At 40.1% G+C, this 16,783-nt stretch overlaps 1 protein-coding gene across 1 annotated transcript in view; it reads left to right on the top strand.

Annotated features, from left to right (window-relative positions):
- Window positions 1-16,783, top strand: part of ERICH6 (glutamate rich 6) — a 65,755-nt gene that overhangs the window by 38,202 nt on the left and 10,770 nt on the right. Inside the window, exons 10-11 of the mRNA XM_084875951.1 lie at window positions 711-866; window positions 3,440-3,668. Coding sequence (XP_084732077.1) covers window positions 711-866; window positions 3,440-3,668 — 385 coding nt within the window. The remainder of the gene's footprint in view (window positions 1-710; window positions 867-3,439; window positions 3,669-16,783) is intronic.

The following is a 16,783-nucleotide window of genomic DNA, read 5'->3' on the forward strand; positions in this document are numbered from 1 at the left end:
TGAGTATATAAAGTGCAATAAATATAGAACTATAACACCATTTTATAACCATACTAAAGGCCCAGTGTACAAATTTGTGCACCTTGAAAGGAACTGTGGGCTGTGAGGCTGTGGTGGGCACAGAGGTGGGTTTTGACCCATCCTCCATGGCCCTGCCTGTCCTCTCCCACCTTGGCCCCCAGTCCCCTCTCTGCCGGCAGCCCTGCTCCCACCACCACCGCTCCCATGGGCCTGCCAGCCAGGGGGAGAATTAGGGGGAGGAACCTAGAAGGTTGGCCACTGGCCCCAAGAAGGAAGCCAACCCTCAGCCCTACTGGGAAAGGGGCCATGCCCACCACCACCCACCCCTGGTTCCCCAGCCCAGCCCAGCGGCCTGCTAGTGGAGGGAGGAACCAGGAGGTTGGCTGGCAGGCCCATCAGCCATCAGGCCTTGGGGCTGGGGAAAGGTCCTGCCTTCAGCATCTGCCCCCTGGTGGTCTGTGCGATCATAGTGACCGGTCATTCTGGTCATTCTAGTCATTCTAGTCAATCTGTCATAACAGCTACCTAGGCTTTTATATACAGAGATTTGATTCACATAAAAGGCATAACATTTTAAAACAAAAAACAGTATCTCCTGTTTTGGGAATGCTTTCCATTTTAAAGGTCTTTCTCATAAATTGAATTTATTCACCAGGGACAATTAAAACAATGACCTTATCTGATCTCAGCTACCCATCTGGAAACCTAGCCATCATCCGAGTGCCCAACAAGATCCGTGGTTTCACTTGTATAGTCCAAGAAGACATACCCACTAACCCTGCGATCCTGGCAGTGCTGGACTCTTCTGGCCAAAGTTCCTGCTATCATCCCAATGGAAATGTCTGGTAGGCTTCTAGTTTCCTCCTGCTACCATTGTGCTTCCTGGGCTTGTGAAATTTTATTTTTCCAACTTTATTGAGATATAATTGACATACAACATTGTGTAAGTTAAAGGTGTACAACATCGGGGGGGAGGGGAGAAAAAGAAAAAAAAAGGTGTACAACATCATTGGTTTGATATACTTAACAATTTCAAAATGATTACCACCATAGCATTAGTTAACACATGCATCATGCCACTTAATTACCTCTTTCGTGTGTATTGAGAACACGCAAGACATACTTTGTTACCAACTTTCACATATGTAACATAGTATTATTAAGTATAATTACTTTGATATACATTCGATCCCAGAGCTTATTCATCTAATAAATAGAAGTGTTATTTTTTTTCTTTAAAATGGTAAAAATTGCTTTAAGAAATTTTATTTAAGTTAATGGTCTTTGGATAGTTATGTTTAACTCATAGAACTATTTGATTTATGCCTTTTCAAATGCTTCTCTGGAAAAATCCTAGGCAACTTTGTAAAACAAAGCTCATCATATTCTTTGCTTCTTTCTTTTTTCTTCTTTTTCTTTTTTTTTTTGATATTATTTTTATTTTGGGTTTTTTTTCCATCCTATCCTTTTTATAAATGAAAATAAAATATTAAGTATACAATTTCAATGTTATAAAAATATCTATGTAAATTACATTAGGGGTATGGAATATGAACTCAGACAGTCTCTCTAGAGCCTTTGCCCTAATAATATTATACTGCTTCATCTATGAAAATAATATATGATGAACGAGTGATATCGATACAATGCACTGTTATTGTTTGAGATATATAGACTTTAACAGCTGATAGATCGATTTTGAAAATTAAATATATTTTAATAAACACTGCCTTTATAATTATTCAAAGTGTGTGTATATACATTTTTGGGACACCATATGTTTCTAACTAGTAAGCATCCTATAGCCACAAGTAACAACAATAGCATACAAACAAAATCTCTAGAGAAATTAAGATCTTGATCTACTAACTCATGTACTCTGTACTCTGACTTTATCTTATTTCATTTAGACTGAACAAGTAAAATTCAGGTTCTAACTTCAAATACAATTTAAACTTTTTGAGGTTTTCAGAAAGAAATATTCTCTCCCTTTAAATGATTTAAAGGAATAATAGTCTCATCTCAAGAAATTTTGCCAATAGTTGACAAAGCTTGGACACTGTCAGAACTTGAGAGAGTTAGGACACAGAAGACTATGTGTGTTTTTAATCCAAGGCAGTAATCAATATATTGTCCCCAAGTATATTGGAGAACTTCTACTTATCCTTCAGGGTTCAACAGCCACTCTATATTGTGTTTGGTGGGGCATTATATTAATTGTCACTAGGTATTCATTAGTTTCTAGCACTTTTCCCCTTGCCAGTGAAGCCCTCCGACCCACCAGCTCAACTCCTGGGCCCTCTGACATGATTCCTTGATTCATTCCTAACCCCTTCTCACTGCTTCTTGTGAAACAAGCCCATCTCCCCTACTGGACTGAAGATGCTTGAAGGCACACCCTGAATCTTTTCCATTACAGCGTATGTATCTATACATGGACTAGATTCAAGAATGTTTATTAAATAAATAATTGATATGGATAATTTTTTATCCTACTTCCCAGATACAATAAGATAATCATCTCAATTTCTCATTTGTACTTTTGCTATTACTGCCAATAATCAATATTTGAAAAATAAGATGTTAGAGATTTTACTTAGGGGGTCTTTATGGCCAATTTCTCTAGTTTTTAAAGAAATAATTCATTATCAAATTAAGTCAATTTTCTAAACACTCAGAACTCTATATATTCTGTCTCCTCAAGAAAGGGATGAGATCCAATTTGGAAGGAGGTAAGAGAGCATAAGGAGGTAACTGAGTAGAACGGACGTCATTAGTGCCACTAGCTCTCAGACTATGTAATAAAATGTGCATTCGTAATGGTGCTAAGACACTGGGGAGCCTGGCTGCTCTGTCACAGAGCTCCTCTCCACCGCAGTGCCTCGGCGATGCCCCCTGAGCTCTCCTGCCCACCCCACCCTGGTGAGAGGCCTCCTCAGACTCTTGGCTCCCAGGTGCCAGGTGCTGTTAGAAAACAGCTCTCTTGTACTCAGGTCAGTTTGGCCTTCCTCAAAATTTGCACCCCCAATCTTCATTTTGCCTTGAGGAAAATCTAAGCACTGGTCTTCTCCTAGCTTTCAGGTATACCCTGCTCTCCTGTATTTCTTCTTGTCCAGATTAAACCGTCCACTTCATCTTTCCTCCAGCACATGATTTTCCAGATCCCCTTACCATCCTGGTCCCATCATTAGACCCATTTTTGGTATATTAGTAGGTTTTGAATTAAACCCAGTACTTCATATTAGTATAGCATTCAGTCACGTCTTATCACTCCTAGGATCACCTGGGATTTTTCCACCATTTGTATGATATTTGCTAGCATAAACTACTACTTCCCTCAGTTTGCAAATGTCAGGTCAAATTTCAGAGTTGAATTATAATGTTTCTGTTTGTGATTATTAATTTCCTTTCTGCCCAGGGTTTACATCAATATCCTTGGAGGTCAATATTCAGATGAAGCTGGCAATAGAATAAGAGCTTGGAATTGGTCAAGCACTGTCACTTCCTTGCCCATTGTTTCTTTTAAACCTGTCTTTCTGGCTTTGAACCATTATGTTGGAATTCGCATCTTAGAACAAGACAAGATTTCAATCACTTTCCTAGCAATGGGACAGCAGGCAAGAATCAGTGTTGGAACTAAAGTGCAGGTAAGTACATTTTTTAAAATAGTTAAATAGTAAGAGTGAAATAACTCTTGTTAGTGTTATTATTGATAAACTAGAGGCCCAGTGCATGAATTCGTGCATGGGTGGAGTCTGGCCAGCCTGCCCCAATTGAGAGGGAGGGACTTCGGGCAGTTGGTAGGCCAGCCCTACCCCCTGGTTGAACTCCTGGTCAAAGGGCAATTTGCATATTAGCTTTTTATTATATAGGAGGGTTATACTTGTGTGTAATCTATTGTTCACTAAGAATTTTGAAATTCAATGAAAAAATAAGGAGTGAAAGTTTCAGATGGAGTTGGGGGAGTCTTATTAATTGTTTCTTCATCTTCAGAAATTGCTTCTAGTTCAGACTTGGATCCAGGCAACATTTACTGACTGTTTCCTCTGTGAGTGCATAGTGCTGGTTTGGGGTTTGGTTTTAGGATTGCATTTGCTTCTCTCTGTGCTCTAGTAGAAAGCCCTGAGCTAAGTCAGGAGACCTGGATTCTAACAATGTTCAAGACCAAGCATCAGCCCTTTTTCCTTGGAGATACTTTCATACTGCCTAGCCCTCTGCTGAGTGAGGCTGTCATGTTCTTCTCCGGGCTGTACTCACCTCTGTCTCTGTGCTTGCTGAACCATGCCCCTTTAATTGCCCTCATGGCTGCCCTTCCAATGGGATGGGAGATCCTGAATTACAGAGTCTCTGTTATACTGATTCCTCTACCCACCCAGGGCATGGCCCAGAGGCACTCTCAGAAACTGGCAATGCAGTTCAATGGCTAAGAACATGGACTTCAGATTACATTTGATGTAGTTTCAAACCTCAACTCTGCCATTTAGCTAAGTGGGTAAACTTGAGCTTCCGTTCCCCAGACCTAGGGGAAAGCCCCAAGACTAGAAATCTACCTTCTTGAATGATGGGCAGGGAGGGGCTGAAGAAAGAGGCAATTAATGATTTATTAAAGGAAACTTACATATTGGGCAGATGAAGCGGGTGTCCTCCACACTGCTTGACAGGCACCAAAGAACTAACAGAACAAGGCAGGAGGGATGGGGCACTGGTCCTATACCCATCCCAGGTAAAGGAAAATGCCTTACATGTGTGCCCAGGTCAAAGACAAGGGTCATGCCAGAACCTGCACACCATGGGGCTTATGGCAGAGATACTGTTTATGTCAGAAGGAAAGTGTCTGTTACAGTCACTGCCAGAGGGTTTAGGGGAAGCAGTTTCTGTCTAGCCAACATCTAGTTCATGGATCTGCCCTTCACACCTCATCTATAAAATGGGAATAAATTCCTACCATATCAATTGTGGTGAAGATTCAATAAGAATGTAAAGTACTATGCAAGGTGCTTGGCAACAGCCACTGACAGCTCAAGATAGATGTAGAATTTAATATTTATACTTCAATAAAGCTGAAATATATACACAGGTGTAGAAATAGATACAGATCTGTGTGTCTATGTACTTATGTAGCATATATACTGTATGGCTTTGTTTCATCAATTATTAAAGGAAGAGACTGCTTCAACTCTGACCTTTGTTTCATCAATTATTAAAGGAAGAGACTGCTCCAACTTCTAAGGTGTCTTCAACCTCTAAAGGTTATACTTTTAGTTAAGTGGAGTATGACCTCAAAATTCAGCCCAAGCAGGAATATCTCATAAACACAAACAGAAGGGGGACTTCAGATTCAGACAACATAAAGAAAGCATCTACAATTGCTCTCAATTATCCTAACTGCATATAACCAGTCTGGCTACTGCAAGCAGCTATTCAGGTTCCAGACATAGAAATTTACAATATAGCCTTGTACATTTGATACAATCCTACATAATAAAACGCTACTATGCAAATCAACAGAATGGTGGAATGACTGGTCGCTATGAACTGACCACCAAGGGCAGACACTCAATATAGGAGCTGCCCCCTGGTGGTCAGGAAGCGCCGCTCAGCCAGAAGCCGGCTCAAGGCTGGCAAGTGCAGTGGCGGTGGCAGGAGCCTTTGCAGCAGCACTAAGGAGCAGCAAGCAGGCAGGCAGTAAGGAGCGACGGGTCCCTGACTGTGAGAGGGCACAGGCCAGGATGAGGGATACCCCCCCTTCCGTGCACTGGGCCTCTAGTATATTTATAAAATATGTGCAAAATGTGCTCACTCTCCTCTCCCTCTGTAGAAATGAATTTTAATCAGAAAAACAGTCACTGATGCAAAAGAAAAAATTTGGTGTTAAAGTTTTTACTTTTCTTGTCCTCATGATCAGCCCTTCTTTGGATTTTTTAAAAATACAAATGGAACATGTGAATACATTCTCATATTTGAAGATTCAAATAATATAGAAATATACAAAGTTTAAAAATTAGATTTTCTTTTTATTTTTTCTTCCATTCTAATCCCTTCCCCAAAGGTAATCATAACCCAAAAATTTGGTGTGTATTTCTCTTCTCTATGCATTTACAAATAACTTACATACATCTTTGATACATGTACTAGGAGCCCAGCGCATGAAATTGTGTAGTCCTGCCCATACACTGGCCGCCCTGCCTGGACACCTGAACCTCTCCAAGCAGGGCTCCAGCATGCCTGGCCCAGCCCCGAACCCTCCGGCCTTCTCTGGCCACTTCAAGCCCCGCCCTCACTCCCTCTGGTTGCCTTGGGCTGGTCCCACCTTCTCCGGCACATCCCACTTCTGCCCCATGTCCAGAGCAAGTCATGGCACCAGAGGAGAGTGTGGACGCCTCATGCCTGCTGCTCCTTCCCCTGCAGGTGGGTGGTGGGTCGCTCTGAGTGCGAGTGGAGGGTGAGAAGGGCTGTTGAGCGGGGCGCTAAGGGATCTCAACCTTGCCCTCCCCAGCGTGGGATGGTCCCGCCTCCTCCGGGCACCTCCCCACCTCCACCCCATCTCCGGAGCAACACCCCCTGCGCAGGCACAGGCAGCCTCCAGTGATAGGTTGTTACACGTTACCGCATCCCGACCATTGGCATATTAGCTCTTTATTATGATGATAAGTGTTACATATGTCTCCTTTTTCCCTGATTGACCCCCCCACTACCCAGCCATTCCCACCCCAGGCAAGTCCACGCTGCTCCAGTGTCTGTGTCTATTGGCTATGCTAATATGCATGCATACAAGCCCTTTGGTTGCTCTAAACGCCCCTCCCCACCTCCTCTGCCATTTGTCCCTGGATCTGTTTTGTTCATCATATTATGTGGATCATTATATCCCACATAAAAGTGAGATCATGTGATATTTATCTTTCTCTGACTAGCTTATTTCGCTTGGCCTAATGCTCTCCAGTTCCACCCATGCTGTTGCAAATGATAAGAACTCCTTTTTCTTTTCTTTTTTTCTTTTTACCACAGCATAGTATTTTTTTGTGTAGATGTACCAGTTTTTTAATCCACTCATCTGATGATTGGCATATAGGTTGTTTCCAAACAACCTATATGCCAATTATAGGTTATATCTTTAATTGTATCTTAGCTATTATAAATTGTGCTGCTATAAACATAGGGGCCCATATATCCTCTCTGATTGGTGTTTCTGATTTATTGGGATATATTCCTAGAAGTGGGATTACTGGGTCAAATGGGAGTTCCATCGTTAACTTTTGGAGGAAACTCCATACTGATCTCCACAGTGGCTGCACCATTCGGCATTCCCACCAGCAGTGCACGAGGGTTCCTTATTCTCCACATTCTCACCAGCACTTGTCGTTTGTTGATAACATACATTTTGATAGGTTTGATATGGTATCTCGTTGTTATTTTGACTTGAATCTCTCAGATGATTAGTGATTTTTGAGCATGTTTTCATATGTCTCTCAGCCTTCTGTACAACCTCTTTCAAAAAGTGTCTAGTTAGGTCATTTGCCCATTCTTTTTTATTGGATCGTTTCTCTTCCTTTGGTTAAGTTATATGAGTTCTCTGTTAATTTTAGAGATTAAACCCTTATCTGAAATAGCATTGGCAAATATGTTCTCCCATACAGTGGGCTTTCTTGTTGTTGTGTTGATAGTTTCTTTTGCTGTGCAGAAGCTTTTTTATTTAGATGTAGTCCCATTTGTTTATTTTCTCCTTAGTCTCCATTGCCCTAGGAGCTCTGTCGGTAAAGATATTGTTACTACATATGTCTGCTATTTTGCTGCCTATGGAGTCTTGTAGGATTATTATGATTTCCCTTATTACAGTTTAGTCCTTTAGCCATTTTGAGTGTGTTTTGTGTATGGTATAAGTTGATAATCTAGTTTCATTTTTTTTTGCATGTATCTGACTGAATTCCCTAGTACCATTTATTGAAAAGAATGTCTTGACTCCATTGTATGCTCTTGTCTTTTTTTGTCGAATATTAATTGAGCATAATGGCTTGGGTCAATTTCTGGGTTCTATGTTCAATTCCATTGGTCCATATATCTGTTCTTGTTTCAGTACCAGGCAGTTTTGAAAACCATGGCTTTGTAATATAGCTTGATATCTGGTATTGTAATCCTGCCAACTTTATTCTTCTTTCTCAGGATTGCTGTGGGTATTTGGGGTCTTTTTTTTATTCCAGATGAATTTTTGGAGAGTTTGTTCTAGCTCTTTGAAATATGCCCTTAGTATTTTAATGGGGATTGCATTGAATCTATAGATTGTTTTGGGGAAGTATGGACATTTTAATGATGCTGATTCTACCAATCCATAAACATGGTATGTTCTTCTATTTGTCTATGTCTTCATCTATCTCTTTTTTTGATGTCCTGTAGTTTTCCAAGAACAGCTCTTTTACCTCATTACTTAAGTTTATTCCTAGGTATCTTAATTTTTTTGTTGCAAAGATAAATGGGATTGTTTTTTTAGTTTCGCTTTCTGTGAGTTCATTATTGGTGTATAAAAGGCCACAGATTTCTGGGTGTAAATTTTGTATCCTGGTACATTGCCAAATTCATTTATTAGATCTAGTAGTTTTTTTTTTATAGAGTCTTTTTTTCTATGTATAGTATCATGTCATCTGCAAATAAGGAGAGTTTTACTTCTTCTTTTCCAATGAGGGTGCCTTTTATTTTTTTTTCTTGTTTGATCACTATGGCTAGCACTTAGAGTACTATATCGAACAGGAGTCGTGAAGGTGGGCATCCCTGTCTTGTTCCCGTTCTTAGGGGAAATGAGAGTTTATTTTCTGCCCATTGAATATGATATTGGCTGTAAGTCTGTCATATAAGGCTTTTATTATGTTGAGGTATGATCCCTCTATTCTCACTTTCCTGAGAATTTTTATCAAGAAAGCGTGTTAGATTTTGTCAAATGCTTTGTCTGTATGAATTGATATGATTATGTGATTTTTTTAAATATATATTTTATTGATTTTTCACAGAGAGGAAGAGAGAGTTAGAAACATCAATGAGAGAGAAACATCCATCAACTGCCTTCTGCACACCCCCCACTGGAGATGTGCCCACAACCGAGGAACATTCCCCTAACCGGAATCGAAACCAGGACCTTTCAGTCGCATGCCAACGCTCTATCCACTGAGCCAAACCAGTTTCGGCGATTATGTGATTATTTTTTTTTTTAAGATATATTTTATTGATTTTTTACAGAGAGGAAGAGAGAGGGATAGAGAGTTAGAAACATCGATGAGAGAGAATCATCGATCAGCTGCCTCTTGCACACCCCCTACTGGGGATGTGCCCGCAACCAAGGTACATGCCCTTGACCGGAATCGAACCCGGGACCTTTCAGTCCGCAGTCCGATGCTCTATCCACTGAGCCAAACCGGTTTCGGCCGATTATGTGATTTTTGTCTCTCAATTTGTTTTCTGTGATGTATTATATCACATTTATTGATTTGCTGATATTCTACTATCCTTGCATCTCTGGAATAAATTCCACTTCATCATGATGTATGATCTTTCTAGTTTAATACTGAATCTGATTTGCTAGAATTTATTTGAGGATTTTAGCATCTATGTTCATCAAGGATATTGACCTGTAGTTCCCTTTTTTTGTATGTGATGTCTTTATCTGGGATTAGGGTAATGCTGGTTTCATAGAAAGAGCTTGGAAGTATGCCTTCCTCTTGAATTTTTTTGAATGTTCTGAGGAGAATAGGTTTTAGTTCTCTGAATGCTTGGTAGAACTCCCCTGTAAAGCCATCCAGATCAGGGCTTTTGTTTACTGGAAGATTTTTGATAACTGCTTCAATTTATTTATTAGTAGTTACTGGTCTATTCAGGTTTTTTTATTCTTCCTGATTGAGTTTTGGGAGCTTGTATTTTTCTAAGAATAAGTCCATTTCATCTAGGTTGTACATTTTGTTGGAGTAGAGTTGTTCATAGTATTTTTTTTTATAATCATTTGTATTTCTGTGGGATCAGTTTTTACTTCACCTCTTTCATTTCTGATTTTATTTGGGTCCTCTCTCTTTGCTTCTTGGTGAGCATGGATAGAGGTTCATCAATCTTGTTTTTCCTTTGAAAGAACCAGCTTTTGGTTTTGTTGATCTTTTGTATTGTTCTTTGGACTCACTTATTTTTGCTCTATTCTTTATTATTTCCTTCCTTCCGCTTACACTGGGTTTTTCTTGTTACTCTCTTTCTAACACTTTGAGTTGTATGGTTAGATAATTTATTATCATTTTTCCTTGTTTTTTTGAGGTAGGCCTGAAGAGCTATGAACTTCCCTCTTTTATTGTGTCCCATAGATTTTGGATTATTGTGTTTTCATTGTCATGTGTTGCCTTGATGCTTTTTATTTCTTCTTTGATCTCATTGGTAACCCAGTCGTTGTTTAATAGCATGCTGTTTAGTCCCCAGGTGTTTAATTTTTCCATTGTTTTTATTGTAGTTGATTTCCAATTTTATGCCATTGTGATCTGAGAAGATGCTTGATATGATTTATATCTTCTTAAATTTGAAGAGACTTTGTCTGCGTCCCAATATGTGGTCTACCTTTGAAAATGTCTCATGTACACTTGAGAGGAATGTATATTCTGTGGCTTTGAGGTGGAATTTTCTGAAGATGTCAATTAATTAGATCTGATCTAGTGAGTCATTTAGGATTGCTATTTCTTTGCTGACTTTTAGTTTTGAGGATTTATCCAGAGGTGTTCGTGGGGTATTAGAATCCCCTACTATGACTATATCGCTCTCTCCCCTGTCAATCTCTCCCTTGATATCCTCCAGAAGTTGTTTTTTAATGTATTTGGGTGCTCCTGCTTTGGGTGCATATATAAACATATATAAACAAAACTAGAATTATATCTTTTGTTGAATTGCTCCCTTTAGTATTATGAAGTGACCTTCCTTATCACTTATTATAGCTTTCATTTTGAGATATAATTTGTCAGATATAAGTATTGCTACCCCATTTTTTTTTTCATTTCCATTTAACTAAAAAACCTTTTTTCATCCCTTCACCATCAGTCTGTGTGAGTCCTTTGTTCTGAAGTGGGTTTTCTGGAGACAGCAGATATATGGGTCATGTTTTCTTATCCATTCAGCTACCCTATGTCTATTGATTGGAGCATTTAATCCATTTACATTTAAAGTTATTATTGATAGATACTTGTTTGTTGCCATTTTTATTCTTTATGTCTGTGTTCCTTCTTCCCTTCCTATTTCTTCTTTTTACAGCTGACTCTGGGATTTCTTGCATTGCTGGTTTGGTGGTCATAAACTCTTTTTGTCCTTTTTTGTTTGTGAAACTACTGCTTTCACCCACAACTTGATAGCCTTGCTGGGTACAGTTTTCTTGGATTCAGACCCTTGCATTGCATGACTTCATATATTTCATTTCATTCCCTTCTGGCCTTATGTGTTTTTGTATAGAAATCAGTCAATAGTCAGATGGGAGATCCCTTGTAGGTACTTTTATATCTCCCTGGCAGCCTTTAAGATTCTTGCTTTGTTGTTGGTGTTTGTCAATTTAATTATAATGTGAGTTGGTATCAGCTTTTTTGAGTTCATCTTGTTTGGGACTCTGTTAGCTTCTTGGACTTGTGTAAGTTTTTTCTTTCCAATATCAGGGAAGTTTCTGTCATTATTTCTTCAAACAGGTGTTCTAATCATTGCTCAGTTTTCTCTCCCTCTGGTATCCCTATCATTCAGATGTTTCATTTATGTCTTCCCAAAGTTCCCTTAGACTCTCCTGTCTTTTATGTATTTTTTTTTTCCCAGTTGCTGCTCTGCTAGGGTATTTTTTTCTACCTTGTCTTCTAGCTCACTGATGCGGTCCTCTACTTCTTTTTGTCTACTGTTGATGCTTTCTATTGGATTCTTTATTGTGATGATATCATTCTTCATTTCTTCTTGGTTCTTCATTTCCTCTTGGTTCTTACACATATTGTTGAATTTGTTTTCCATCCTTATTACCATTGCTCTGAATTTTTCCTCTGACATATTGCTTGCCTCCATTTTGTTTACTTCCTTTTTCAGTGATTCCTCTTTTCTTTTATATGGGGGCTGTTTCTTTGTCTCCCCGTGTTCACTCCTCTCAGGGTGTCTGGTTATGTAGCTCTCTCTATTCTGCATTGAATCTCTCTAGGCAATCTCTGACCTTTCTGTCCACTGATTGTCTCACCAGCTGTGTTTAATTCACCAATTCTGGCTAGTTATTATTCCATTCAGCTGTTCCTTCTATCTACTCTGCAGGACCCATCTGCATATTTGGGCACCACCTTGTCTCCCCCTGGACAAACTTTTTAGGTGCCCATGGCCAGGGAGGCTGAAATCTCAGTGTTGTGGGTTCACATCTGAGGCAATTGGTCCCTGGGTATTGTGGTTATAGGATCCTGGGAGATGTCTGAGGTCTCCCCTGTTGAAGCTAAGGCTGGTCTTCTGATCTCAGTTGCTCTCTCCTTTAAGATGGTACAGTCTCTGTGGCAGAGCTCGATGCTCTGGGAGAGATTTTAGCAGTAGTAGAGGTTGCCCAGCCAGGGAAGCCTGGTTTGTCAGTCCCCAACAGTCCTGTGGAATATAACTGTCCCTCACTCAAAATACAGACACTCCCTGCATGTCTATGCACTTTCCTTTTACTCTCTGACTCACACAGTATCTTGCAGCCTGCCATCCCATCATCTGCCATCTTGGCTCGATATATACATACATCTTTTTAAAATAAAAATTGAATTAAACTATACAGATTATATTGTTAGGGCTATTTATTTTTGTCTTCCAATTAATAAATACTAAAGGTTTTTTCATGTCTGCATTTCCCAGCATATTTGTCAATTTTATTTTTAAATATTATTTATAATATTTCCTATGTACTCTATGAGATTTCCTATGCTAAATCTAATGACCTCTTAGCAATTCACACACTGTTGCTCACTTTGTCCTCCACTGCTTCCAGGTCACTACTCTCCCTTGATTTTGCTTCCTTCTCATTTTCTTTGTTGGCTTTCTTCACTTCTTTTCCCCCCAAATATTGAGAGCTTCCAGGATTTTCCTTGGGCTTCTCTTGATGTCTTTAAGTCTTCTATCCTTACATATCTCTACATGCTGATAGCCCTTTTGTTTTGTCTACAGGGGAGATTGCCATGAACTTGACATTTACAAATCTCTGATTCCAAACCTGCACCTCTATTTGGTACCTAAGAGAACATTACTTTACTTACAAAAATTAGACTTGAAAGCTCACTCCACCCTTCATCTTCCCCATTTAAAAAAAAAAAAAAAAAAGGCCAATTCATTCAGGCCAAAGACTTTGAAGACTTTGAACTAGTTACCCTCCTTTCTGTTTCATAGCCCCACTTCTATTGTCTGCTAGTCCTATAAATCCTATGTCCAGACTCTAAGACTTCTCACATCCTCCAATCTATCTCTCATGTCTGCCTCTCATATCTAATCTGTCTCTTGCATCGATTATTATAGTAGCCTTCTAATAAATCTCCCTGCTTCAGGTCTTCATAAGTCTATTCCAACATAATAATTGGAGTGATACTTTGAAAACATAAGTCTGGCCAAAACTATCCAGTGGCTTCTAATCTTATTCAGAGTAAGCCAAGGTCCTATAAAATACTGTACCTGACCTGGATTTTTTATTTCAATATGCCCTCTTATCATCACCTGCTCCTTTTTGCTGTTCCTAGATAATCTCAGGCATGTACCTGCCACAGAGCTTTTGCACTTACTATTCCTTCAGCCTAAAATGTTGCTCCCACATTTAGCACATAGCTGCTGCCTCACTTCCTTCAGATTTCTGACCCATCCCATCTAATCAACAGCACCACATCCCCATCTCCACCCTGGCACTCTGAATGCCTCTTTGGCCCCTCTGCCACAAGTTCTAATATGTAGTGCTCTACTTTGGCCTGAAAAGTTCCAGATTCAGTCCCAGTCAAGGGCACATGCCCAGGTTGCAGGCACCATCCCCAGTAGGGGGCATGCAGGAGGCAGCCAATCAATGATTCTCTCATCATTAATGGTTCCATCAATGATGTTACCAGGGATTGAGCCTGAAACCATGTGCCCTGACCTGGAATTGAACCAGAAAACTCTTTTTGCATGGGACAATGCCCAACCAGCTGAGCCACACAGAGCATATTTTTCCTACTATTTCTACCAAATTTTTCTTTATATATCTTGAAACTCTATATTATGAAATTAAAGATGTTGACAATCTTCCTGGTGAGTTGTGCCCCTTACCCCTGTGCCAGCTTCCACCTCACTTATTTGCTCTTCAGCTATGATCATTATCTGACTCAGCATATCAGTGAGGGGTGTTGGAGGGTTGTTGTTTTTTGTTTTTTGATTTTACATATTTTAATATCAAGGTGTATTATATGCAATTTCTCTCTTAGTGGTCTTTGGCTTAAACACTATTCCATCTGATGTTAAATTGCTACACCTGCTTTCTTTAGTTAGCATCTGCTAGGTGATGTTAAATTGCTACACCTGCTTTCTTTAGTTAGCATCTGCTAGGTGCATTGTTTCCATCCTTGGACTTTCAAACCTTTTTATCTAATTTTGAGGTGGATGTGTCTTTTGTAAACAACATCAAGAAGGATTTTGTTGCTTTCCTTAACCTAACAGAACCAATCTTTTTAAAAAATATATTTTATTGATTTTTTTTTTTTTTTTTTTTTTTTTTTTTTTTTTTTTTTTACAGAGAGGAAGAAAGAGGGACAGAGAACTAGAAACATTGATAAGAGAGAAACATGCCCAAGGTACCTGTCCTTGACCAGAATCAAACCTGGGACCTTTCAGTCCATAGGCCAATGCTCTATCCACTGAGCCAAACTGGTCAGGGCAGAAACAATCTTTTAATACATTCTATTTTAATGGTTACTCTAAAACTGTTAACTATCTTTTTTATATGAATAGAATTAATTTCCAGGTTCTCTAGTTATTTCTTTTCCTTAACAATACTCTCAATAGCCAATATTTTCTTATATAATCTCCCTCTGGCTCCTAATTGTGTCCTTGAATACAAGCATCTCTGACAGGTAAACCTGGTGCCTCTCTGTCATGGCCTCAAATTTCCTCAGGTGTTTGGTGATTGTTGGTGTGCATTTCTTTTTGTGTTTGAGAATCTCTGCTTTCCTGCATGTTCTGCTCACTGAAGTTTGCTTCTGATAATTGTGGAGAAGAGGCATGTGCCACTGAGGGGTCGAAGGCTAGTCCCATGCCAGGCTCTCAGCCCCAAGTGGGGCTCAACACAGAGGAGAGGACGAGGGCTACCTCCCTACTGACATCCTCACATTTACCTCAGAGTCCCTCCCACTTCTCATTTCTGTTGACTTGGAGCTCAAAAAGGGTGTGTTTTGGGTTAGTGGTTTCAGTTGGTCATTTATCTCTCTGGATATGGTCCCATCTGCTTTTTTATATTTAGGAATTCCTCAAGGTTATTTCTGATGATGAAAGTTTTTCCTATTTTCTAGAACCATTATTGATTTGTTCTTTTAAAAAGTTTTATCATTTTATGAGACTTTAAATTGAAAGGAAGTTTAAAATGCTGATCAATTCTTGCTGCTCACCAATCTCATATTCCTCTCTCTGTCCCTCCCTTCCTCTCCTCCTTCCTTTCATTTCATCGGGGGAGGGGTGAAAATGCAGAACAGTACTGTGAGTTCTGGTGTCTTTTACAGGTAAGTGGTCACTCAGCTTGCAGAGGGTAGTGGTTTAGCTTCTGGTTAGCCTGCCCACTGAACCGTCACCCCCGGGAGCTGCAGCCTGGATGCTCCTCGTGCAAGGCTGTGGAGCAGACCCCTTCGCCTTCCCTGCAGCTGCACAGGAACACCAGCCTGAATCACCAAAAGCTGTGAGAAAGTGGAGAGAGCAGAGGCCAAGGAAGGTTAATGTGGAAAGGCCTCCTGGAGGGAGGTCACCTTTAGGAGAAGGGAAGGAGTTGTAGTCATCCCAGTCCTTCTTCAAAACCCTGCTGGGGTGTGCCCTCCTCTGAGGAGGGCTGCCATCAGTGTCCTCCAAGCCCCCAGGCCAGCGCTCACAATGTTCTCCCCAACTTGGTGTTTCCCAGGGAGGAACTAGGTTCAGCATCTTTGTGCTCCCACAGTATATGCTGGTCAAATTATTTGAATAAATTGTAAGCACTTGAAAGTGTCCAAATTCTGTTTGCTTTGGCCTACTTGAGTCTCTCAAGACTCCACAGCATTGCAGCCCATTTCTCGTCCAGGTCAGAGTAACTCCCTACCCCTGTATATAGATAATTAGATTCAAGGGAATCCAACCCCAAATTAGTGCCGCCACCAGCCTCCCCATCTCCTTGGGTTCACGGGCACCTTCCCACTCTGGCTCCTCAGCTTCCCTTCTCTTTCCCTTTGCTGAACAGTTGTTAAAACCTGAGGAGATTCCAGTTCTCCAGTACGTGAGCGGGGATGACCTTCTTCTGCTGGCCATTTTAATAAAGATCCGACGCCTGTTTCATAAACTTGAAGGATGTGTGAATTTTCCCTCTGGCCAGGTTTGGGAGAAATTAAAGCAACCTTCCTACCTTTCTTCACTTTCTGTAAAACTAATGGCCCTTTGTCACAATTCCAGTGTAAAGACAGACACCAAAACAACAATAGAAGCTCTAATAAATGAAAAAATTTAACTAAGTATGATGGTGTTTCATTTGTTTCCTTGACTTTTTTTTTTAAGGAGGGGGTGCAAGAGATTTCAAGAAGAGTACATAAGATGA

This window comes from Pipistrellus hanaki (assembly GCF_964339955.1).
Source record: "Pipistrellus hanaki genome assembly, chromosome: 2".
NCBI classification, from domain to species: domain Eukaryota; kingdom Metazoa; phylum Chordata; class Mammalia; order Chiroptera; family Vespertilionidae; genus Pipistrellus; species Pipistrellus hanaki.